Source organism: Culex quinquefasciatus, chromosome 1 (genome assembly GCF_015732765.1).
Source record: "Culex quinquefasciatus strain JHB chromosome 1, VPISU_Cqui_1.0_pri_paternal, whole genome shotgun sequence".
Classification (NCBI taxonomy): domain Eukaryota; kingdom Metazoa; phylum Arthropoda; class Insecta; order Diptera; family Culicidae; genus Culex; species Culex quinquefasciatus.
In genome coordinates, this window is record NC_051861.1 from 104867325 (window position 1) to 104893668 (window position 26344).

General features: G+C 36.3%; 1 protein-coding gene across 5 annotated transcripts in view; it reads left to right on the plus strand.

Moving 5' to 3' along the window:
• LOC6050628 (serine-rich adhesin for platelets) overlaps positions 1-26344 on the plus strand; it is an 83892-nt gene that overhangs the window by 53199 nt on the left and 4349 nt on the right. For all 5 annotated transcript variants that reach the window (XM_038257892.1, XM_038257887.1, XM_038257878.1 and 2 more), the window contains exons 3-9: positions 345-1063; positions 7123-7352; positions 11347-12617; positions 17401-18519; positions 22245-22366; positions 22540-22545; positions 22715-23578. In XM_038257892.1, the coding sequence (XP_038113820.1) occupies positions 345-1063; positions 7123-7352; positions 11347-12617; positions 17401-18519; positions 22245-22366; positions 22540-22545; positions 22715-23578 (4331 nt within the window). The remainder of the gene's footprint in view (positions 1-344; positions 1064-7122; positions 7353-11346; positions 12618-17400; positions 18520-22244; positions 22367-22539; positions 22546-22714; positions 23579-26344) is intronic.

The window sequence follows — 26344 nt, forward strand, 5'->3', positions numbered from 1 at the left end:
AATCTGATAGCTGCGAAAACGACAACGGCACAGTTAGGTACCCCCGGGGGGAACTCCCGGATTACTCTGGTGGTGTAGAGTTTCCAATATCGACACTCTGTCAGGCTTGATTTAGCGTCGTCGGTCGCAAGTTTGTGCTTCGGCTTAACGCGTGGCGGCGGAGGCTCTCGTGTGTGCGAGTGCAATATTCTTTTTGGGTGATATATTGTCATTTGGGATTGGGCTTACTTTTGCGAGATTCTTGAGTCATAAATTTGTATGAAATATTTGCCAACTTTTCAGTCACCTGTCCAATCTTCTATTAACTAACTTTTTTTCTTGTATTATCTGTTCAATTTCCACAGAATACGAAGGCTCGCCACGACGGTTCGGGCTGAACCTGAACGAAGACAGCAACTCCTCGTACTACATCTCGTCCAACTTTAAGCTAAATCTGACTTCCCCATCGCTACTGACACCGCCACGTCCGGGCTTCCCGCAGCGTGTGATACCGAGCCAGCAGTCGACGACGACCTCAACGACCTCGAACAACAACGGAAGCTCGAGTACGGCCACGACGCCCACGCCGACCAGCAATCACTACCACCCGGCCCGATCTCCGACCCTGCTGGAGCAGGTCAGCTCCGGGCTGAACAGTTCCGTCACCTTCGACGCCAACGCCCTGCTCAGCGAGTTCGACGCCAAACGGGCCGCCGTCAGCATCACCAACAGTATGCCCAGTTCCGACAGCAACAGCAAGCTGAACGTCCTCCGGCTGGACGGCGAAGACTACCGGAGAGCGGACGAACAAAAGGAATCGTCGTCGTACATGAAGCGAATCTCGCCCGAGACGAAGCCAACGCTGGGGCTGACCTCGACCACGGCCGACGACAATCCGACCTTTGGGGCGGGTTCCTTTACGACCCCCATCACGGCGTCCTCCACCTTTGACTATCTGTACGAGTTTTCCGAGACGCGCAAGGTGCTGGAAGAGTTCTTCAAGTGTCCCACCACGGAGGACGTGGAGAAAGCGTTCGAGAAGTTTAGCGACTACAACGAAAGCGGGGACGACGTGGAGAGTTTGGTGAGTAGTGAAAAGTTTTGTAGGAAAAAATAATTACACTCAAACCCCGATGGTTTGACACCAACTGTTGTCAAACGAACGGGGTCACGTTTTAGTTTGACATCCCTTTTACACGGAGTTCACACACACTACCAAACATTTGTTTTGATAGTGTGCGTGAACGCCGTGTAAAAAGTGACAGTTCGTCACTTCTAAGATTGACTTTGACCAACTAACTTTGATTGATTGACTTTGACCAACCAACGGGGTACAAACTAAAAAAGTGTCAAACCAAAAAGTGACCAATCACCGGGGGTAGAGTGTATTGACATTCATACGAAGTTTCAATCCAAATAAATAAATCGATATTTGGTGGATGAGTTCTCAAACTTTCAAAGTGTATTTCTCCTACATATGAGCAACTCTGTACCAACACCGGAAATGGATTTTATTTGTATTTTTTGATTTGGCTCTTTGTGGGGGCCTTCCCTATGACCAAAGAAGCTTTTTTGTGTCATTGGTTCACCCATACAGGTCTCCGTATAATTTTGGCAACTGTCCATACAAAAATGGTACGTAAATATTTAAACAGATGTAACTTTAGATTGAATTTTCTTATCAATTTGGTGTCTTCGGCAAAGTTGTAGGTATTTTTGAGGACTACTGAGAAAAAAAATAGGCACGCGGAAATTTTTTTAACGATTTTTTTATTATCATTTTTTTACAAAAACTCAATATCCCAAAAAACGTATTTTTTTGATTTTCGAGAATTTTTGAGATATCCAATCTTCAATGTTTCTTATACAATTTCATAGCAAATTTTCTGAACTTTTCAAAAAAAATATTTCTAACAATATTTTTTTTGAAAATTTCTGAAAATTTGCTATGAAATTGTTACTCATGGTCACTATTTTTTAAAATCGAAAAACTGCAAATATTTCGTTAAAATCAAACTTTCGGTGGCTACATCTTGAAAACGGAGCCCTTCATAAAAAAATCGGTTAAGTACTTTTCGATTGCAAACTCAATTTTACATAAAAAATTTCGGTAAATTTTTTTTGGTGTAAAATTTCGATATTTTTCAAAAATCAATTTTTTTTCAAAAATTCAGAACTCGGCGGCAGATTTTTTGGCCATACTTCTCTATGACTAAAAAGAAACGAGTTTTTGTCCCTAAAAACACACCAAAAAATCTAGAAAATATAATAATCAGCAGTTCCATATGAAAGTTAAAGAAAAAAAATAAAAGTTCTCCGATCGGGCTCAAAATTTTTCTGGGGGTTCCTTGGCCAAAATAATTAGACCCGTATTTTTTTGTTTGGCCATTAGGGTGGCCTACGCCGTGTTAGGGTGGTCCGAAAAATTGCCATTTTCGTCGATTTTCACAAAAACCACTTTTTTCAAAAAATCATAACTTCGCTCCATTCCAACCGATTTTAGCTGTCTAGGGTGCAAATGAAAGATGATAAGTTGGACTTTCAAGAAAAAATAATGTGGAGTTTCAAAAATCTAGCCTAACATTTGAAAAAGTCTTATGAAAACATCAAATGCCGTTTTGACGGTGTCTGGAACAAAGAGCCTATATCTGAAAATATTTTTAACGGATTCCTCGGACAATTTTACATAACATATCAAAAATTGGGCGAGGTTCATTAAAAGGATTCAGAGATATGATTTTTTGAAAATAAAATCCGGGTTTTTCGACGCGCCGCGCGCGAAAACGGGAGATTGACGAAATCGGCAAAAAATCAACTTTTTTCACTTAAACTGCGATAACTCGAAAATTTCAGCGATGACCTATAAATGTTAGGGTACCAAAAGTTGCGTATTTCAATTAGGAAAATTTTGGTACCCTAACATCTATAGGTCATCGCTGAAATTTTCTAGTTATCGCAGTTTTAGTGAAAAAAGTTGATTTTTTGCCGATTTCGTCAATTTCTCGTTTTCGCGCGCGGCGCGTCGAAAAACCCGGATTTTATTTTCAAAAAATCATATCTCTGAATCCTGTTAATGAACCTCACCCAATTTTTGATATATTATGTAAAATTGTTCGAGGAATTATTTTCTTTAACTTTCATATGGAACTGCTGAATATGTATTTAGCGAAATTGAGTTTTTGTAAAAAATATGTTAATTAAAAATCCGCAAATGTTTTTCCGTGCACCTATTTTTTCTCAAAATTCTTCAACAATACCTACAACTTTGCCGAAGATTCCAAATTGATCAGAAAATTCACTCAAAAGTTACAGCTGTTTAAATATTTACGTACCATTTTCGTATGGACAGCTACCAAAATTGTGTGGATACTTGTATGGGTGAACCAATGACACAAAATAGCTTCTTTGGTCATAGGAAATGCCCCCACATAGTTTGAGCCAAATCAAAAAATACAAAAAATAAAAATGGTCGAAATCGGCCGATTTCGTACAGAATTGCTTATATTGCATGCAATTTTTGGGTTGTATGCAAGAGCGACGCACCGCCCTGATTCTCCATACAAACTTTGGAGTAAAACCATTCGGGCCGGACAAACTATTTTTGAAAACTCAAAATGCACGTGATTCTGGGGACCCCAAACATTATGTTTCCCCTGCACAGTCACATTTGTCAAATTTTGTAGGTCAGTGTAATAAAGTAAGTTTCGAATTTTAAATACACTGAAAAATTGAATAACATATCGTATTTTTTTTTTCAAAAATACTCAAATTTTCGTGATTTGTAATAAGGGTATGAATCAAAGCAAAATTTTGTATGATTCTTCACAATTTATGTTAAATGCTCAAATTTTGAAAAAAATGTACTTTTTTAAAATACTTAAATTTTATTAATTTATTTGAAGGGTAACAAACGAAGCATTTTTTTACGTATTTTTCTTTTTTTGTATTTTTTTTTTGTAAAATATTTTTTATAATACCCAAATTTTCATAAGTTGCAATATGGGTTCACTTTATTAGAGTTTTGTTTGCAAAATTTCAAATTTTTCACAAAATACCGTATTTTTTGAAGTTTTTTAATTTCAATAAAAATTACAATTTAAAAGTGTTTTTCTTTTGTGCAAATTTAAGTTTTTATTTTAAAAATTTAAAAAAAAACCTTGCTGAGCTACGGGTTTCGCCTTGTAAGCGGAAGGTGATGGGTTCGATTCCTGTCTGGCTCGACAAGGTCAGATCCCTTAAAAGAGCAAATATGTGGGGTGCTGGAATTCCAATCCAGAGGTCGTGAGTTAAGTGAAAGTACATGCAAAATTTCGCTTCGTTTCGAAAAATACATGAAAATTTCTATATTTTCCTAAATGTCTTGAATTTATTAAAAATGCAAACAAAATTTAAATTTATTTGAAACCCATATTGTGAATTTTGAATATTTGAGTATTTTCGCAAAAATACGGCATTTTATAAATATTTCAATATTTAAAAAAACATTAAGCGTAAATTTATAAAAAAAAATGTATCGCTTCATTTGATACCCATATTGTAAATTATTAATATTTGAGCACCATCGAAAAAATGAGGTTTTTTGTGAAAATTTGAGAGTTTTAGCAAAAAAAAAACTTTAGTAAAGAGCAATTCTCTCAGATTTCGGTCATTCGATTTTTTTTTTTTTTTGTATTTTTTAATCCGACTCAAACTTTTTTGGTGCCTTCGGTATGCTCAAAGAAGCCATTTTGCATTATTAGTTTGTCCATATAATTTTCCATACAAATTTGACAGCTGGCCATACAAAAATGATGTATGAAAATTCGAAAATCTGTATCTTTTGAAGGAATTTTTTGATCGATTTGGTGTCTTCGGCAAAGTTGTAGGTATGGATATGGACTACACTGAAAAAAAATGATGCATGGTAAAAAAATTTTTGGCGATTTTTTATTTAACTTTTTGTCATTAAAACTTGATTTGCAAAAAAAAAACTATTTTTTATTTTTTTTTTATTTTTTGATGTGATTTAGAGGACATCAAATGCCAACTTTTCAGAAATTTCCAGGTTGTGCAAAAAATCTTTGAGCGAGTTATAAATTTTTGAATCAATACTGTTTTTTTCAAAAAATCGGTCGCAAAAATTTTTTAACTTCATTTTTCGACATAAAATCAAATTTGCAATCAAAAATTACTTTAGTAAAATTTTGATAAAGTGCACCGTTTTCAAGTTGAATCCATTTTTAGGTGACTTTTTCGAAAATAGTCGCAGTTTTTCAAAAAATTAGTGCACATGTTTGCTCACTTTTGAAAAAAATATTTTTGAAAAGCTGAGAAAATTCTCTATATTTTGCATTTTTGAATTTTGTTGATACGACCCTTAGTTGCTGAGATATTGCCATGCAAAGATTTAAAAACAGGAAAATTGATGTTTTTTAGGTCGCACCCAAACAACACACCATTTTCTAATGTCGATATCTCAGCAACTAATGGTCCTATTTTCAATGTTAAAAAATGAAACATTCGTGAGATTTTCCGATTTTTTCGAAAAAAAAATTCAAAATTTCTAAACCAAGACTAACATTTCAAAGGGCCAAACATTCAATATAACGAATGTCCTCTAAAACATATCAAAAAATAAAAAAAATAAAACTAGTGTTTTTTTGCAAAACTTTTGCAAGTTTTAGTGACAAAAAGTTAAATAAAAAATCACCAAATTTTTTTTACCGTGTACCATTTTTTTTCAGTGTAGTCCATACCCACACCTACAACTTTGCCGAAGACACCAAATCGATCAAAAAATTCCTTCAAAAGATACAGATTTTTGAATTTTCATACATCATTTTTGTATAGACAGCTGCCAAATTTGTATGGAAAATTATATGGACAAAATAATGATGCAAAATGGCTTCTTTGGGCATACCGATGGTACCAAAAAAGTTTCAGCTGGTTTAAAAGATACAAAAAATAAAATTAAAGAAAAAAGACCGATTCCGTAGAGAACTGCTCTTAAGTGAAATTGTATGAAAAATTTTGCTTCGTTAGTACTCATATTGAAAAATGTAAAAATTGAATTGAAAATATCGTTTTTTTGAAATTACTACTTTAACTAATTCGAAATTTGGGTAACAAACGATATAATTCAAAATAGATATTTTTTAAATATGATATTTTGTGATCATTTTGTACTTTATAATAAAAACAAAAAGCTTTGAAAATCTTTCCAAAAGTTGGCGACGTTTGATACCCATACTGTTAATCATAAAAAAAATAGTATTTTCAAAAATATGGTATTTTGTAATAATTTTAATAAATAAAAATAGTACAGTAAAAGATCTCATTTAGAGAGAAAATTAAAATTTTGTGTTACCTTTTAGAAATGCTAACCAAGTTTAATTTTTCTGAAGAATTGGCGGGCCGAAAATAATGTTTGATAAAAGTTTTAAACAATAAACTAAACAGATTTATAAAGAAGTATAGCAAATAAGATAAAAATTAGGGTGGACCAAATCCGGGCTTTCTCAGGGCTAATATCTGAAAACACAGATTGGCCTGTCACTACACGGAGAAAAAACAGTTCCCAAAATCGTGAACAAGCATTCATGAAAATAAGTTCAAATCCCATGGTACGATTTTGAAAAACGTATCATAAAATTTGAACACCTTGTTCGTGGTTCCCATTGTCATGAACGCTTGTTCACGATTTTGGGAACTCTCCGTGTAGGGTAAATTTAAATTTGGCCGTTTAAAAATGGTCCATTTTGAAATCTAATAACATTTCATCAAAAAAAAATATGGTGTCTTGGGGAAAGTTGTTCTAAATTTCATGAAGGTCCATAATCGTCAAAACATGGGTCATATTGGACACTTATGCTTAGAACGTTAGTCAAGTTTTAAGAGAAGTGAAGAATATCAAAACAGAATGGATTGAAACTATATCTTTATATTTGGTTCTGATGATGATTCATCATCAAAACCAATCAATCATTTTCAATCCCATTCGTCTTAATTTCATGTCCCGAAAGAACTTAAAACAGGTCACCCCACTTTAAACCAGCCTAGTCCTAGGAACCAGCAAAATATTAACCCAATTTCCACTTTTCGTTTTCCCCCTTTTTTTTGTGCGACACATGCATAATTCTTGGTCTGCCAACAACGAACAAACAGGACATCCAGTACGAGTATCCGACCGAGTTGGACAGCAAAGCACTCGAGACGACCTACATTGGCGTTGGTGGTGGCGGCGGCCCGGAACAGACCGGGGGATCACTGCTGGAGAGTGTGACGGCAAGAGCAGCAGGTGCCACTGGTCGCAAATCACCAATCAATAACAACAACCACAATGCGAGCGACGTCGACGGAGAAATTGAAGACGATGGGTGCGACGGGAGCAAAGCGTGAGTAGATTGAGATTTTCTTGAATTTAAATTATTAGTTATTGAATATTGAAAACATAAACAATACTTCAATTATTTTATTTTCAAAAAGGAATTTGTAAGATTTTTTTTAAATAGAAAGCATTGTCATATCTGGGTAATTCTCCGCCAACTCACACAGCAGTTGCCCCGACCCCTCTTCGATTTGCGTGAAACTTTGTCCTAAGGGGTAACTTTTGTCCCTGATCACGAATCCGAGGTCCGTTTTTTGATATCTCATGACGGAGGGGCGGTACGACCCCTTCCATTTTTGAACATGCGAAAAAAGAGGTGTTTTCAATAATTTGCAGCCTGAAACGGTGATGAGATATAAATTTGATGTCAAAAGGACTTTTATCCGAAATTCCGAAAAAACGTATTTCTCATCGAAAAAAACACTAAAAAAGTTTAAAAAATTCTCCAATTTTCCGTTACTCGACTGTAACAAAATTTGGAACATGTCATTTTATGGGAAATTTAATGTACTTTTCGAATCTTCATTGACCCAGAAGGGTCATTTTTCCATGTAGAACAAAATTTTTCATTTTAAAATTTTTTGTTTTTTCTAACTTTGCAGGGTCATTTTTTAGAGTGTAACAATGTTCTACAAAGTTGTACAGCAGACAATTACAAAATTTTTGATATATTGACGTAAGGGGTTTGCTTATAAACATCACGAGTTATTGCGATTTTACGAAAAAAAATTTGAAAATGTAGGTCGTCATCGATCATTGCCGTTCATGGTCACCCGCAACAGACACGGACGATGAAACAAATAAAAACTTACTACACAGAGAAAAAATAGTTCCCGTAATTGCATGATAAGTTTTACAAAAACGGACCATGGGATTTGAACACTTTGTTCGTGGTTCCGATTTTCATGAACGCTTGTTCACGATTTTGGGAACACTTTTTTCTCCAAGTAGGATTTCTATCTAGAAAGTAAAAAAGGGACACTAGGCATCACAAAACGAAAAAGGCATCTTGCAAAATTTGTAAAATGGGGTGTAATTATTAAAATGTCTCGAAATACATTATTTTACTGAAATTGAAAACGTTTACTGGTAAAAAAAGTGAAGGAATTTGCAAAATAATTCTAGCGGACAAAAGGCTTGTGGGCCCTTTTCAAATGTTGCTCCAGAAATCTGCTCATATTTGGCATGGGGGTTATTTTTGCCTCAAAAACAAAGAATCCCAAGTTTGGAACCCCCAATTTTATTAGGTTTTTGAACAATCTTATTTTTTAAATGCATTTTCCTAAGAGAAAACTAAACAAAAGTCAACTTTAGGCAAATTTCAGGATTCTGTACGTAAAAAACAATGGCTTACTCAAAATTTACGTGCAGTGTTGCTAGCACGGTGTATTTTTCCGAGAACATTAAGATAAAAAATTCGACAAACCTGATATTTGGCACCATGCAAGAAGGGCTCTCTCCGGACATTTTGCGGGGTCCTGCGAAATTTTTCGTCCGGGGGTCTAGAGTAACTTTTTTTTGAAGATTTTTTTTCGATTTTCTAGGATTTTTCTTCAGAAAAGTGGATAGAAATCGATGGGTTCATGTTCATATCCATCAAATTTCTTATGAATGTGCCTCAAGAGATTCTAAATTACATATTTGACCTCAAATCCAATGTTTCCAACCCAAATTTACCAGATTTCTAGCATTGTTTGAAATAACCCCAACATCCAAGCTGGAAACCTCAAAACGGCCGAACTAAAAATCTTTTCTTTGTACAATTTGTCATAAAAATACAGCAACAGATTGCCCGGATACAAATTCGAGCTTAAACCTTTACTTTACTTTGAGTATTTCATTTAAATTCTATTTATTACTCAAAAGGTTCCCAACATTATTTTTCCAATCCTCTGCCATAAAACACTTAAATATTTTAAAACATTTTTTAATCAATCAGTATCAATTTTGGTTCAATATAAGCAGAGATAAACCCAGTTTCGTAAAATAAAAACTGACTTTCTTTAAAATTTGTGGATTTAATTCCCATTCAAACGATGAACACTGCCTACTATGATATTTTTAAGGATGAAAACATTTTGCTGAAACATAAAAATTATATAAAATTTTGATGAAATTTATTGAAATTATTTTATAAGAATCTTTAAAAAACTCAGTAGGCGATTGGATATATCTCTGCTTATATTGAACCAAAATTGATACTTTGTTATGGAAAATGTTCAGAAAACTGTTTTCTACAATGTGATTGTTTCGAAAATGTTTTAAAATATTTTAGTGTTGTATGGCAGAGGATTGAAAAAATAATGTTGGGATCCTTTTGGGTAATAAATAGAATTTAAATGAAATACTCTTAGTTAAGCAATGGTTTAATCTCGAATTTGTATCCGGACAATCTGTTGCTGTATTTTTATGGCAAATTGTACAAAGAAAAGATTTTTATTCGGTCGTTTTGAGGTTTCCAGCTTGGATGTTGGGGTTATTTCAAAGAATGCTAGAAATCTGTTAAATTTAGGTTGGAAAGATTTGATTTGAGGCCAAATATGTAATTTGGAGTCGCTTGAGGCACATTCATAAGAAATTTGATAAATATGAACATGAACCCATAGATTTCCATAGACTTTTCTGAAGAAAAATCCTAGAAAATCGAGAAAAAATCTTCAAAAAATTTCGCTGGACCCCGCAAAATGTCGGGAAAGAGCCCTTCTTTCATGGTGCCAAATATCAGACTTGCCGAATTTTTTATCTTAAGTTTATTCTAGGAAACACACCGTGGCTAGATATGAAAAAAAAAAATTTCTTATTTTTTCGATTTATATTTGGTGTCAGGGGGTTAAATTTGTAAATTTGGAAGGTGTAAAATTGGCAGGTTTAATGTTACCATTTTATGATGTAATATTACATCGATCAAACTGAAAATGTATCATCACACCGAAAATTTTGAAAATCTATACATTTTTCGAGGCAAAATCACATTTTTTTTTGTTTGATGTAAAAGATGAACTCATTTTGAGATGAAATATTGCCTTTTTTTTACTGTGTAAGAAAATTCTTTATTTGTATAATTTACAGATATCTTATGGAAATTTACGCTGAGACATCTCATTGAAATGCTTACTAACATAAAAAAAATCTAGTCAAATTTTCATATTATTGACTCCAAAAGCATCCCTGAAAGATTTAAGAAATGAGAGCAGAAATGCTTCCAATTTTTTTCAAAATATCTGAAAATTTAAGGAAAAGGCTTTTATCATGTTTTTTTTGTCTTTTCTAATGGAAAAATAACTCAATTTTACTCAAAATTTAATAAAGTTAATATAGCAAAATAATTGAATTTAGTGGAAATCGTTCGCTTACTTTTTTCAATGCAAAAAATAAGACTTTGATAAACAAAATCTTTGCGATATTTGTAAAGTAGGATGCATAATGGTTTAAAAATGATTTTTACGAAAGGCTCGGCCATTGGTGACAAGATCAACAATTTTAAAGGAAATATGAAAACAACAAGAATTTTAAAATACTTAGGGGACAGTATTTATGAAATATATTGATATATTTAGATTAAGAAAGAAACAGATATTCAATGATTTATTACTCCTTTAAAATTGTAGATTCAAAACCATTCAATTGTCAGTTGTTTGATATATATTGTTCACAAATTGTTTACAAAATATGAAAACTCTGATTTATTTATTTACAATTACAAATTTACAACCAATAAATTCAATTCAGTTTTTTTTTCTCGATGGTATTACAATAACAATGATTTTCTTTTGTCATTGAAAACGATGCCCTACAATGTCCTTTATTAAGATTATAATTTACGATTTTTTGCTGTGTAACCTGAACACCCCTGTACTAGTCTGAGAATAATGACAATCTTTAAATATCACCCCGAAAACCATCGATTCTCGAAAATACCACTCTTAAAAAAACCTTACGATAGAATCGATACAACTTGCGTAACTAAAAGTCTCACGTCTCTTTCCCTTCCCCCTTTGCAGGAGCGACGCCGGCGGCAGCAACTCCCTGGACGACGAAGAAAACGACGACGAGGACGAGGACGAGGACGACGACGACTTGGACATCACCGGCACCGGCAGCAACAATCTCAAGTACATGATCAATGTGAAGAGTAAGCCAAGAATTAAAAACGGATACAGCAGCTTTCGGAAGAAGAAACAGGAAAAGAAGCTCAATTCGGTGGGTGGGGGAATGTCGTCGGGGATTGTCGCCGTGACGGGCGATAACAATGGCGAGGATGAGGAAGAGATTGACATTTATAGTGCGAACCATCATCACCACCATCATTCGCAGCAGCAGCAGCAGCAGCACAGTTTTCAGCAGCAGCAACGATTGCAGCACCAGGAACTGCCGCAAATGCTTTCGAGGCAACACGTGACCCCGCAGCAGCAACAGTATCAGGATCACGAGCGGCACTTTAGCCTGTACTTGGATCCCGGAAGTCGTGCCAGCAGCTGTGATGTTATTAACGAAAGCAATCTCGACTCGACGGCGACGACGCAGTTCATCATGAACGGAAATGGGAAAAAGCTCAAAACTGGCAACACTGGCAATGGCGGCGGAGGAGGAAGCGGAAAGAAGCCGTTGACTCGGCGGCACAGCAAAAATTTCAACTATTCGCCGGATACGACCGATTACGAGAGCAACTGCGGCGACTACGACAGCGAGATATCGCTCAAGTATGGCAGCGAGTACGGCACGGCCATGGCCAACGGCGCCCCCGGAATGACGATGTGCGACGATTTGAACAATGGCGTCATAACTTCGTCCACGGGACTGAATTCCTCAGCGCTGAACGGAACCATCGGTGATAGCATGAACAACGTCAACAACTCATCGTCCGCCGCAGGAACCAACAACTACACGCGCTACTACACCAGCATGCCGGTACTGGAGGATGGCCTGTCCAGTGGGCACGTCTCGGACGCGGAAAACAACAACCCGGGAACACTCCTTCCAACGCCAGATATCATCAACAGCAGCCACAAGTTGCAACAGCAGCAGCAGCAGCAACAGGCGATCAACTCGTACAACAATCTGCTGACCTCGCCCACGGGTGGACATCCAATCAATTCGGCGCCTTCGCCGGTGATGGCGAACAACAATCTTGACGGGTTGTATGGAAGTAACGGCTTTCGGATAAATGGAGTGTCGTCCGGGTCGAATGGGCTCAACGTCAGTGGAGGAGCGCTGCAGAGCAGCAAAATCTTCAAAAATCGGGATCCCGAACTGGAGTCGCTGTATACTATCAGTAAGTATTTAGTAATCAATAATCAATAACAAAAACAACGATGCTCTATTTTGTTAAAAATAATTTGAATGAAAATTTTGTTATGAGGGCGGGGCAGGAGGTCTTAAAATCATTTTTTGTGTTATGTAATAAAAGAACGCTCCCTTAAATACAGTACAAATCTGGAGTTTTTTTTGAAAAGGTCCTATAAACCAAATTTTCATTTTTTTTTGGTTTTGGGTGTTTTTGAATACCCCTGACTCAAGGCGGTTCTAAAAACACCCAAAAAGCATAAATTGAAAATTTGGCTTATAGGACCTTTTCAAAAGAAAACTACAGAAATACATTTTAACTGATGGCCCCGCCCATTTAAGACTCCAATTTTGCGCGCGGCGCTCCGACGAACCGAGTTATTATTTTCAAAAAGCATAACTCGGAATCCTGTTAATGAACACCTCCCATTCTTTACTATGTTTCGTAAAATTGTCCAATAGGATTCCGATAAAAATATTTTCAGACGTAGGTTCTTTGGTCCAAACACCTTCAAAACGGCATTTTAAAGTTTTATTCGAACTTTTCAAATGTTAGGCAGGATTTTTCGGTCTTCAGACTATCTTTCATAGAAAGACCAACTTATCACCTTTCATTTGCGTCCAAGACAACTAAAATCGGTTGAAATTGCGTGAAATTATGATTTTTGAAAAATGTGGTTTTTGATAGAAAAAAAAAATACGAAAATGGCAATTCTTGAGACATTTCCTATCACGGCTTAGGTCATCTGAAGTGCATCTTCAGCGCTGGGAGCAAATATCGTAGCAAATCAAATTTGCACCCGACGTCAACCCAGCCGTCCCCTAACATGACAGTTTTCGTGAGTTACGCATATCCACCGACAGATGGCATGTGGGCCTCGTCGGAGGCCGCCCATTAAATACGCATGGGAAACTTTTTTTTCGTGACTGCTTTCGCGGCACGCTCCCTTCGACTGTTCGAGACTAATATTATAACGTGGCGTATTTCTAAACAAGTTTTTCAAGAAAATGATTACAGAATGCTTATTGTGTCGTTTTAAACCGAAACAAGGCAAAAACTATATTAATTTTAACTATTCGCCATTTTCAAATGTTTGGCTAGATAATATCGAAAGCCGCCATCTTAGGCCCACTGGGCCCACAAAAAAAGGTACGCTCAGTTTGTATGGGAGCTGTCAACATGCTCCCGGGCTGCGTCAACCCCACCGCGGTAGCAAATTTGCTCTCAGTTCTTCGGGATTTCACCACGGTTACGACACGACTGTCATCCATATCCCAGACGGAAAAGGGGGGCGCCTGGCGGGCGTTTTGTCTTGGGCGCTGCACTTAGCTGCGCAAGACGTCTGGCAGATTTTCCCCCCGACTGGCCCAAGAATGTTGCCAGAATTCTGGCGAATATGCAACAAACCGGTCGTGCACGTTTCAACCGATTGAACCGATTCGTTTTTGTGCCAGACAGCTGTGTGTTATTCCGCCAGATTTTTGCCAGATTCGTCGGGCGTCACGCAAAACCTGGCTAAAAGAAATGTGCCAAGTGTGTCTGAACTGCACGACAAACGTCCGCCTGCGCCAGACACTCAAATTTACCAGATTTTTTTCCGACCGGGATACAAAGCGAGTGAAGTCTAAATCGAACCAAGATCGAACCAAGTTTTTAGCGCGTGGCATTAGAAAAGGTCGTATGTGCATCGGACATAAATTACATAAATAAAAACTTTTTTCAGTTTTTTTCTTTAGATTTATGTATAATCTCAAATTTGATCTAGGGGAACAGCATATAATTCCATCGAGAACCTTAGATTTGGCATATCAGCACTTAGGTGTTCAGTTACAGTAGTATTATCCGCGCACCACCAAACCGAAGTGCGCATCTCTTCTGTTCCGCAAAAAATCTGTTGCGCCATATAAAAATTGAATGGTTTGTCGTAAGCGTGTACATCAGCCCGTGGCGCAACATGCTTTGACAGGTTGCGCTCGTATTTTGATTTTTGTCTACCTTCACAATATTCCGAAAGCGTAATTCATTTTAATTCAACGGACAGGAAATATCAAACAAATTTTAATTTGTTTCAAGGATTCAGTTTTTAGTTCAGTTCAGTGTGTTGTGTTTTCTTGAATGGCCAAGTAGAACTTTGTTTTATTGATCTAATAAATGTTAAATGTAAAAAAATAACGTAATGCTTGAAACTATCTCGCATATACATGCAAAAAAAAACCGAGGTAGAAACCAACAAAAAACATAATTTGAGAAAAAAATGTATTTATTTCATACGACCTTTTCAAAAACCATACGTAAACAATATTGACAGCGCCTCTGGTGGGGACTTCAGGAAACTGCATGCGTGTTAGATCCCTGGATTTCACTTTGCTACCCGGTATTCAGCCTGCTTGGGAGCGTTCTTTTATTACGTAACGTGAAAAATCGGACTTTTAGACCCCCTCCCCCTCCCTCGTAACAAAATTTCCATACAAATTTTAAAAATTTTGTATGAAGCGTAACACGGCCATTGTTTCAACATTTACATGGCAAAAGTGTTTTAAAATGCATTTTACATTAGTTCAGTTGTTTTTCAAAATATGTTTGGTTTGATGAAAACAAAAATTTTAGCGAAAAAAAATACTTTTTGCGATTAATATAAAAATTTTCAAAAAATCTAAATATTTTTAAATTAACCCAAACATTCTAACAATAATTCTAAACGCAGGGAAATGTATTTGAAATTGATTTCAGCTAACTGCACTTAAATTTCCATTGTTTTTTGAAAAAAATATGTTTTTGCCCCCTGAGTTTTCTGACTAATTTTGAAAGGGGGGACAAAACCTAAAAAAATAAATTTGTACCAGCCTAAACTTCAAAAAATATTTGCAGTACCTTATAAGGCCGTTGCAAATATTTTTCAAAGTTAACGTCGCCCCCGTCGAAATTGGCCTGAATAATCAGGGGGCAAAAACAATATTTTTTCGAAAAACTTCAAAATTTTAATGAAATTTAAAGTTCAATAAACTGAAAACCAGTTAAAATGCATTTTCCCGCGTTTATAATCATATTTAGCATGTTTGAACTCCTTTTAATGAAATACCAATGGACAGTCCTACGAAAAGTTTTTTTTTTTTTGGAAAAAAAACATCCGTCATTGCCTCGATATTTTCAAAATTAATGATTGGAAAGCAACTGTACGCCTTTAAATGCATTTAAAAAAAAACTTTTTTCATCCTCATGTTGAAACCTAGGCTTGTAATTTCAATTTTTATATTTTTTATATTTTTTTTTTGAGCACAACACCCCCTCCGACTTTGGTCAGAGCCGAGGGACATAAACTTCAAAAAATATTTGCAACGGCCTAAATAAAAAAAACATAAAAAGTAAAAGATAAAAAAAAACTTGAAAACATCGTTGAAAATTAGAGTTTGAAATAATTAAAAAACTTTAGCAAATATAAATTTAAAAATAAATGAACAATGAGTTTCTAAAAAGCCGTGACCTCCGGTACTAATTTTCGTTTTTCTCCAAATTGAAACAATATTTCATTAGTTTTCAGTTTAGGGCACTTGAAAGACGTGTGGATGAACAACCTCATCTCATATATTGGCAAAAAGTGCTTTGTTTTGGCTCTTGCGTCCTTTTGAAAACTTATACGAGATTAATAAAGAAAACTAAAACAATTTAAAACGTGTAAAAAATGTATCAATTTCAAAAACATAACTTTAAATTTTGCATTTTTTTAATTTTTTCTGGATTTAGAAATTTTAAACCTTAAAATTTCTGAATTTTTGAATTTTTGTTGTTTGCTCTCACCAACCAGAGCAGGCACGCAAAAATCTCCAAAACACGCATTCAAAACATTCAACCCCCGTCCCCTCCCGTCATGGTCAATTTCCATACATTTTTTTTTGTTTGTGGACCTTGAACAACCGCAAGCCTTCCCACAGTGTTTCAAAAGGCTGTTTTGACGAACTTAATTGATTAGAGCAAAAAGTAAGCATTTTCGTGCTTTGACATGTTCCACAACTTTGTTCAGCGTTGTCATGGCCTACTTTTGGTGAAATTTGTTTTTCAAAATACTCATCACAGCAGGCTATGCAATTTCTAACTTTTGACAGTTAAGAGATAGAGCTTTGGTTAGTGTCTTCGGCAAAGTTGCTATAACTCATCACATATAGCTCCTATCAATTTGGCCTCTTCGACAAAGTTGTTTGTTTTGAGCCCGATAGGAGAACTTTTTTTCGGTTTATGCTTTTTCAAAATGGAATTGATGAATAAAAAAATTTTAAAAATCGATGTTAAAAAAATATATTTCTAATGGATTTTATGAATATCTTCTGCCGATGTGAAGAATTCTAGAAAAAAGGTACAGTCTAAGAATATAGAAGAAATTTCGAAAACTAACGGTTGCAAAACAACCGAACTAGAGTAAAATGGATTTTTAAATACTTTTGCTATTCAATGGTTAAAATAGTTATTTTATTTTTTTATTTGTAGAAATTTGTCGAAGTTGGTCGAATTTTGACTATCTTATGACATTTTCCCGGGTTTTCAGTTCAATCAAATTCCCGACTATTTTCCGGTTTCTTTTTTACCGGCTACCCTGCTTGAGATTGTTTTTCAAGAGTTCGCAAATACCAAACTATTGTACCGATAAAATGTAAAGGCAGTATTACGCATTTCTCTTTTTGTTATTTACCCCTGCTCGGGAAAACGGAAAAATTATCCCCTTGTATCGCAAAAAAATTAAAAATGTACATAAACCCCTAATAATATAATTTTCCCACAGACACCATCCAATCGACGCCTCCCCCGCCCGCACCTGCCCCGCACCGAAAATCGTCCATCGACATCGTCGATCCCGCAATCACGCTGCAGCAGCTGCACAGCCAGCAGTCGGATGTCCAGGCGGCCTTGAAAGATATACGCACCTGCTTGCAGCGGAACAAAACGCTTCCATCGCCCACGCAGCAACCCCAACTCGGCATAGGTCAATCACTCCAACAGCAGCAGCAGCAGCAACCCACCGTCAAAGGCTACGACAAGCACACGATCACGATGCCGGTGGACAAATCGCTGGAATCTCCCGTTCCTTCCATCTCTCCGGTGTGGATTCCCCGCTCGACGCGAGACGGCAAGTTGGTGGCGCTGTCACCGACTCCGACGACGAAGAACCCATCACCCGGGCTGTTGCTTCCGACGACCCCGACCGGACCAACCGAGCGGTCCACGAACATGGCCAGCGAGAAGGACTCGCTGCTGCACGGCGGAACCAGCGCGAAGAATCTAAGTGCTCTTGACGACGACGAAGACCCGGACACGGACCTGGAGACGGATCGACTGCTGGGACATCAACGACTGGACGACCAGGGCTTCTACGACGACAATAGCAAGAGTTGGACCGACCGGAAGACTCGCTCGATACTGCACAAGCTGTCACCGAAGCAGCAGACGACGGTCGGTGCTGGATCTGGAGTCACCAACAGCTCGCAGCTGTACGGCGGCGGCAAGCCCAACAACAACCAGGGCGGCTCACTACTGCGGCAGAGTTTGTCGACGCTGCTTTCACCTACAAGTGCCGTGACGAGTGCGCAGCAGCCGGTAGCTAGTCAGCTGCCGGAACTGGTCACCTCAACCAAGCAGGCTTCGCCGGCGGCGGCCCTGCTTGGTCAAAGCCAGCAAACCAACAGCAGCAACAACAACAACCTGATCACAACAAACACCAGCGGAAACCTGATCAACCTGAACGGGCCGAACGATGGCGGAAGTGGATCGCCCGAGCACAGCCACCAGCCGTCCCCGATCAAGCTGGAGAACAACAAGACGACCATCGAAAGTGCGAGCCCGAACGGGTCGAACAACTCCAAGTCCGACACCGATAAGAAGAAGAAGAGCAAAAATAAGGAAGGTAAGATCGGGAGCAAGGTCGTCGAAAATATAAGCGTCTAACGATAACGATAACGGTTGTTGTTATCGTTATTTCGAAAATTCTACCGGCAATAATCTTATCGACGATAACGGACGAAAACTCATTCTTTAAATCTTTCTAAAATTGACCAAATCCAACCATATCGTCTTGAAATTTCAATGCTTTCACTTAAAAATATTTTTAATAATGTAGTAAGTAGTAATGTAGTGTAGTAAGTTGCAAAGTATAACTACTCAAAAAATTATACCAATTCAGTATATTTTGTTAATAATCAAATTTGTAAGCGAAAATTTTCATGCTTTTTTAAGTTTTTTTTTTGTAAAATACTAAATTTTTTACAAAATACAAAATGGGTACCACATGAAACGGAATATTCTTTGCATTTTCGATATATTATTATATTTTTTTTGGAGGATACTCAATCCCGTAGTTTTTTTTTCAAAAATACTCAACTTTTCATAATTCGTAATATGTGACCCACATATTGCGAATTATGAAAAGTTGAGTATTTTTGAAAAAAAAACTACGGGATTTAGTACCCTCCAAAAATATTAATATAAATATATCGAAAAAGGAAAGAATATTTCGCTTCGTTTGATACGAAGCAAAATTGTGAATGTATTTGCGCTTTATTTGTTTTGATATTAAATTTTCATAAAATACTGTTTTTTTTTTGGCAAAAATACACAAGTTTTCATATTTTATAAAAACAATTTCCCAAACATCATGCTCTATAGTAATTTAGAATTTTTAAATTCAAAACGGCGGTGTTAAAATATTGGAAAACTGTATTTGGTATGCTAAAAGGCAATCAAAATCTTTAATTTGACTAAAATTTGGTATCAGAGAATTTTATGTTAAAAATTGTTCTAACATTTTCATAAAATACTGTATTTTTGTCTAAAATACTAAAATTTTCATAAATCGCAATATGGATATCGAACAAAAAGAAATTTTGTAAGCATTTAAACTTTATCAGAGTTTGAATGTCCAAATAAAAAAAACGTATTTAAAAAAAAAAACAAAGTTTCATGATTTGCAATATAGGTTTCCAAGAAAGCTAGATTCTGTATGGATTTTTACTTTATCACACAAAGTTGTATAATACTCAAATTTTCCCAAAATACCTTATTTTTCAAAAATACTCCAGTTTTCATAAATCGCAAGTGAAGTGAAATTTTGTATATGAGCAATTCTCTACAAAACCGGCCGATTTCGACCATTTTTATTTTTTGTATTTTTTGATTTGGCTCAAACTTTGTGGGGGCCTTCCCTATGACCAAAGAAGCCATTTTGCATCATTAGTTTGTCCATATAAATTTCCATACAAATTTGGCAGCTGTTCATACAAAAATGGTACGTAAATATTCGAAAATCTGTAACTTTTGAAGGAATTTTTGATCAATTTGGTGTCTTCGGCAAAGTTGTAGGTATTGATAAGGACTATTTAGAAAAAATAGGTACACGGAAAAAAATTTCCCGATTTTTTATTAACTTTTTCACAAAACTCAAATTCCCAAAATACGTATTTTTGATTTTCGAGATTTTTGATATCTTTTAGGGACAAAACCCGCAACTTTTGAGCTATAGAGAAACATGGTCAAAAATTTGCCGCCGAGTTATGATTTTTGAAAAACTGGTGATTTTGGAAAAAATCGAAATTTCATACATAAAATTTTTTGACCTCATTTTTATGCAAAATTGAATTTGCAATCGAAAATTACTTTACAGATTTTCGATAAAGAGCCCCGTTTTCAAGATATAGCCACCAAAGTTTGATTTCAGCGAAATATTTGCAGTTTTCGATTTTTAAAATAGTGACCATGAGTGACCATTTCTAAAATTTTTTTGAAAGTTCAGAAAATTTGCTATAAAATTGTCTAAGAGACATTGAAGATTGGACCTCTGGTTGCTGAGATACAGCGGCTTAAAAGAAACACGAAAATTGAAGTTTTCTAAGTCTCACCCAAACAGCCCACCATTTTCTAATGACGATATCTCAGCAATTAATGGTCCGATTTTCAATGTTAATACATGAAAAATTCGTAAAATTTTCCGATCTTTTCGAAAAAAATATTTTGAAAAAAATTAAATCAAGACTAACATTTTAAAAGGGCCAAACATTGAATATTATGCCCTTTTAAAATGTTACTCTTGATTTATTTTTTTTTCAAAATATTTTTTTCGAAAAGATCGGAAAATTTCACGAATGTTTCATGTATTAACATTGAAAATCGGACCATTAATTGCTGAGATATCGTCATTAGAAAATGGTGGGCTGTTTGGGTGAGACTTAGAAAACTTCAATTTTCGTGTTTCTTTTTCTTTAAGCCGCTGTATCTCAGCAACCAGAGGTCCAATCTTCAATGTCTCTTAGACAATTTTATAACAAATTTTCTGAACTTTTCAAAAAAAATATTTTTAGAAATGGTCACTCATGGTCACTATTTTTAAAAATTGAAAAACTGCAAATATTTCGCTGAAATCAAACTTTTGGTGGCTATATCTTGAAAACGGGGCCCTTAATCGAAAAATCTGTAAAGTAATTTTCGATTGCAAATTCAATTTTGCATAAAAAAAAATGAGGTCAAAAAAATTTTATGTATGAAATTTCGATTTTTTCCAAAAATCACCAGTTTTTCAAAAAATCATAACTCGGCGGCAGATTTTTTGACCATGTTTCTCTATAGCTCAAAAGTTGCGGATTTTTGTCCCCTAAAAGATATCAAAAAATCTCGAAAATCAAAAAATACGTATTTTGGGAATTTGAGTTTTTGTGAAAAAAAAAAGTTAATAAAAAAATCTGGAAATTTTTTTTCCGTGTACCTATTTTTTTTCTAAATAGTCCTTATCAATACCTACAACTCTGCCGAAGACACCAAATTGATCAAAAAATTCCTTCAAAAGTTACAGATTTTCGAATATATACGTACCATTTTTGTATGAACAGCTGCCAAATTTGTATGGAAATTTATATGGACAAACTAATGATGCAAAATGGCTTCTTTGGTCATAGGGAAGGCCCCCACAAAGTTTGAGCCAAATCAAAAAATACAAATAAAATCCATTTCCGGTTTTGGTAGAGAATTGCTCATATGTTTTATTTTTAGAATTTTTTTTTTGTTCGAAAATACTCAAATTTTTACTAAATATCTTATTTTTCAAAAATACTCCGATTTTCATAATTTGCAAAACGATGCGAAATTTTACATACATTTTTTTATTAGTTTTTTTTGCAAAATGTTAAAAAATACCGTATTTTTTGAAAAAAGAAAATACGAGTTTTTACAATTTGAAATATGGGTATATCAAACGAAGTTAAATTTTGTATACATTTTCAATTTTATAAGTGAATACTTTGAAACTTTACTATATTATCAAAAAACATATTATTGGTAAATGCTTAGAAAATATGCATGATTTTGTTAGATTAAGTCAATTTAAGAAATAAATTCAAACTGATTTATCGTCCGATTATCGTTACCATCCCAATGATAGCGATAAAACTATCGTTATAGTTATTGTAAGCTTCCGAAATTGTTCAAAATAAGCTAACTTCTAAATTAAAATTTGAATCTCTTGTTAAATGCTTTCCTTGGAATTCAACCAATACAAATCGTATTGCACTCACGTGAGTAAAACAAACAAATCGAAAAAGACGGCAGTCTCCTTGAAATGTCCATCATCTATCCACAGATCAACAGTCCTAATCGAGGGAGTTTTGTTCCGAGCACGATACCTCGGTTCGACGCAGCTCGTGTGCGAAGGTCAACCGACCAAATCGACACGCATGATGCAGGCTGAGGAAGCCGTGTCCCGAATCAAGGTGCGTAATTCTGACATTCCGTCATTACAAAAAGCCCAACATAACATAACCTCATCACGCAAAAAAAATGTATCTCCACATCTCTTTCCCCTTCTTTTTTCTCTCTCTCTCGTTTCCGATTGCACTCACACAAACACACGCTCTCTCCGACATGTATCGCTATTGAACGCTAGGCCTTGGTAAGTGTGTGTTCCGTGCGTCACCCGACACCCAAAACAAAAGTCCTCTGACAGTTGGTTTGCCTCTCAGCTTGAGAGCAAAATGCTCTCAAGTCGTTTTCAGTCACTCACTGTCAGAGGATTCGCTCTCTACCCCTATCTAACCCCACATCCCCCCTCCCTCTTGCAGTCCCCCGACGGTGAACCCCAGCCGAGCACCGAGGTCGACCTGTTCATCTCGACCGAGAAGATCATGGTGCTCAACACCGACCTCAAGGAGATCATGATGGACCACGCGCTCCGTACCATCTCCTACATCGCGGACATTGGCGACCTGGTGGTGCTGATGGCGCGCCGGCGGTTCGTCCCGCAGGAGGTCGACTCGGGGGATTCGGGCGGGGGTACCGCCACCAACGCAACCAACGGCAACCAGTCGGGCGCGAGCCAGACGGGAACGACACCGCCGCAGAAGACCGGCGCGGGACCGAAGGGGAACCGCACGCCCAAGATGATCTGCCACGTGTTTGAGAGCGAGGAGGCGCAGTTTATTGCTCAATCGATCGGACAGGCCTTCCAGGTGGCCTACATGGAGTTTCTGAAGGCGAACGGCATCGAGGATCACAGCTTCATGAAGGAGATGGACTACCAGGAGGTGCTCAACAGTCAGGAGATTTTCGGCGACGAGCTGGAGATATTCGCCAAGAAGGAGCTGCAGAAGGAGGTGGTCGTGCCGAAGGCCAAGGGCGAAATACTCGGCGTGGTCATCGTGGAGTCCGGGTGGGGTTCGATGCTGCCGACGGTGGTGATAGCGAATCTGGCCTCGGCGGGAGCGGCCGCTCGCTGTGGTCAGCTGAACATTGGCGATCAGATCATCGCCATCAACGGGCTGAGTTTGGTGGGGCTGCCGTTGTCGACCTGCCAGAGCTACATCAAGAACACCAAGAACCAGACGGTGGTCAAGTTTACGGTGGTTCCGTGCGCACCGGTGGTGGAGGTGAAAATAAAGCGACCCAATACAAAGTACCAGCTGGGCTTCAGCGTGCAGAATGGGGTGGTAAGTCGGTGTTACTTTACATTAAAAATATTTTTTTTATTTATTCTTCTTACTTTAACATCAAATTGGAGTTCTGTGACCCAATTTTAGTCAAATTTGGGGCATTTTTCAATACCAAAATGGCGGTGATCATAAAAACCTAGCAGCAAAAACCAACAATAAAACCACTTATTCGTAACAGCCTCCCCAGATCCCCGATAAACCTCTCTTAAAACCCGAAAGGACCTCCGCTGAAGGTTTCCACGGCCTATTTATAACAACCTTCATAGGAGTTCATAGGCTTTACAACTGAATCCTAACAATGTAACAATATCCTCAAAGCCTTGATAAAACCATTGTTAAAACCTAGTCTGCAGTTATAGAAAAATGACATTTAATACGTCTTCAAACGTCTTATGGCAAATTAGGATTTATTTTAGCAAAAAATAAGCCTTTGTCTTGCCAAATGATAAAATGGATATGGTTTGTGATAGGGCGTCCAATTTTCCCGGGTTTTGAATTTCCCGGGAAACGGGAAAAATATTTTAGGAATCCCGGGAATTCCCGGGATCCCGGGAAATTTTTGAATCAGTAATAAAATCTATGTTTCATTATATTTGTTATGTTTTCAAACTTAAAATCATTGAATTAGCTTAATAATATCAAATGGTTATAATCCTCACTTCAATCGAAACAAAGACGACAGTTTTAAAATATCCTAAAAGAATTTTTTTTTTGTCTTTGTGGTGTTTAGAATTTTATATCAACTACTATTTTTGATTCCAGTATGATTAATCATTTTTTTTATTTGCGAATCAAATTACATAATTCTTGAGTTTTTTTTTTTTGAAAAGGTCCAATAAGCTTTTGTTTTCCATATGTTTATAGGACCTATTCAAAAAAAACTTTGGAATTCTTTCATATTTTTTTTCTTTTATTTTTTTTTTTATTTTTTTTTATATATTTTTTTTTAATATATATTTTATATGACATGACTAAAACAGCTAGAAAACAAACAACGACAATAAATAAAATGATACCAGTCAATGTAAAATTTTAGATAAGTTTTGAATTCATTGTTTTATATAAAACATATTTTACAAATTATCTTCAAGTTACTACCGCCAACCGAGGGAAAATCAGAATTACAGTCTAAATAGGTACAGGAGATTTTAGAGCAATACATTTGGAAGTACAAATTGTTTTGTTCTGTTACTGTTTCAACCGAAGTAGTCCAAAACGTCATGCAAATATTTTTGCTTTAATAGCTGTATTTATTCGTTACATTTGTACGTATTTGCCCTAGATGCCGGTGTTTGATTATAAATAATTTGATATGAGATTTTTTTTTATTTAAAATCGAAAATATACGTAAATAAATCCAGTTTTTCAAAAAAAAAAATAATAGAGAAAAAATGTAAAGCACTAGGCATTTTGCGGACCTGGTAATTAAAATTATGATATTTTTACCTTAAATGCCAATTTAATGCTGAGATTTGCTGAATACAAATTTTAATTCATTTAATTGTTCTACTATTTTCACAACCAAATCTGAATTTCCAGACCAAAATATGATTTTTTTTTCAATTTCGGGAATTCCCGGGACAAATTATAGAAAATCCCGGGATTCGGGAATTCCCGGTTTAGGAAAAATCCCGGGATTTTTGTCCCGGGATGGACGCACTAGTTTGTGAAAATAGCGATGATAAATAATAGATATTGGAGGTAAACAAAATAATTTGAAAACTTATTTCTCGCAACTGGTAGCTCAAATTCAGCTACGGTTAAAGTTCATTGATAAATGTAGGGGAGATAGAGCCAAAAAAAATCAACTCGCAATACAGTCGACTCTCTGGCTGTCGATCTTCTCGATATCAATAATGTTCCATGTACCGACGAATTCTTCAGTCCCTTCAATCTGCATACTTCGATTGTCTTTATTCCTCGATATTTTCTCTTGCTTGAAGGATCTCTTCCTCGACGGTCCCTTGGATTCTATTTGCTTTAAATATCTATTCCGGTTGTCAATAATTTTACTTTCTCATGGCTTGCATAGACATTTTTCTTTGAGAAACAAAGCTTTGAAGGGTGTTTGACATTTATTTGTTTTTGTTTGCAGGACGTTGCCATGATTCTCTCCTATAGCTGGTCAGCAAGAAAAACAAATTTCAATCGAGTCTTCATTTCGCATCGTTCTGTAAACTGATGCTTCTCTTCCTCGACGGTCCCTTGGATATTGACAACCAGAGAGTCGACTGTATTTTGTAATCATAGTTTTTGATGTTAAAAAATATGACTTTCAATCACATTCAATCAGAACACGCGTTTAGCGTCATATTTATGCACTGCTAATTGGCCGCGTTAAATGCTCTTTCAGGAGCTTATGGTTTTAAGTAGGTTTCTGCATGCCTTATGGCACTTGACATCCAAAACACCCTTGGTTAAAGAAGCATGCAATAAAACCGTTTGGCATGACATTGTCATTGGGTTTTAAAGACTATGTTAAAACTTTCATAAAACCTTATTTAAAGCCATTTAGCTTTTATTGTCTCAAGGTTTTATGTCCGAGGCATAAAACCTTGTTAGAACCTACTAATTAGCTCTTGCTTATTGGTTGCGGTGAATGCCCAAATAAAACTATAAAACAATCAAGATGCGCGAGCGCCGTATAAAAAGTGACAGTTCCTCACCTTTTAGTTTGACTTTGACTAACCAACGGGGTACAAACAAAAAAAGTGTCAAACGAAAAAGTGACCAACCACCGGGGGTTGAGTGTAGTAGTTTAGG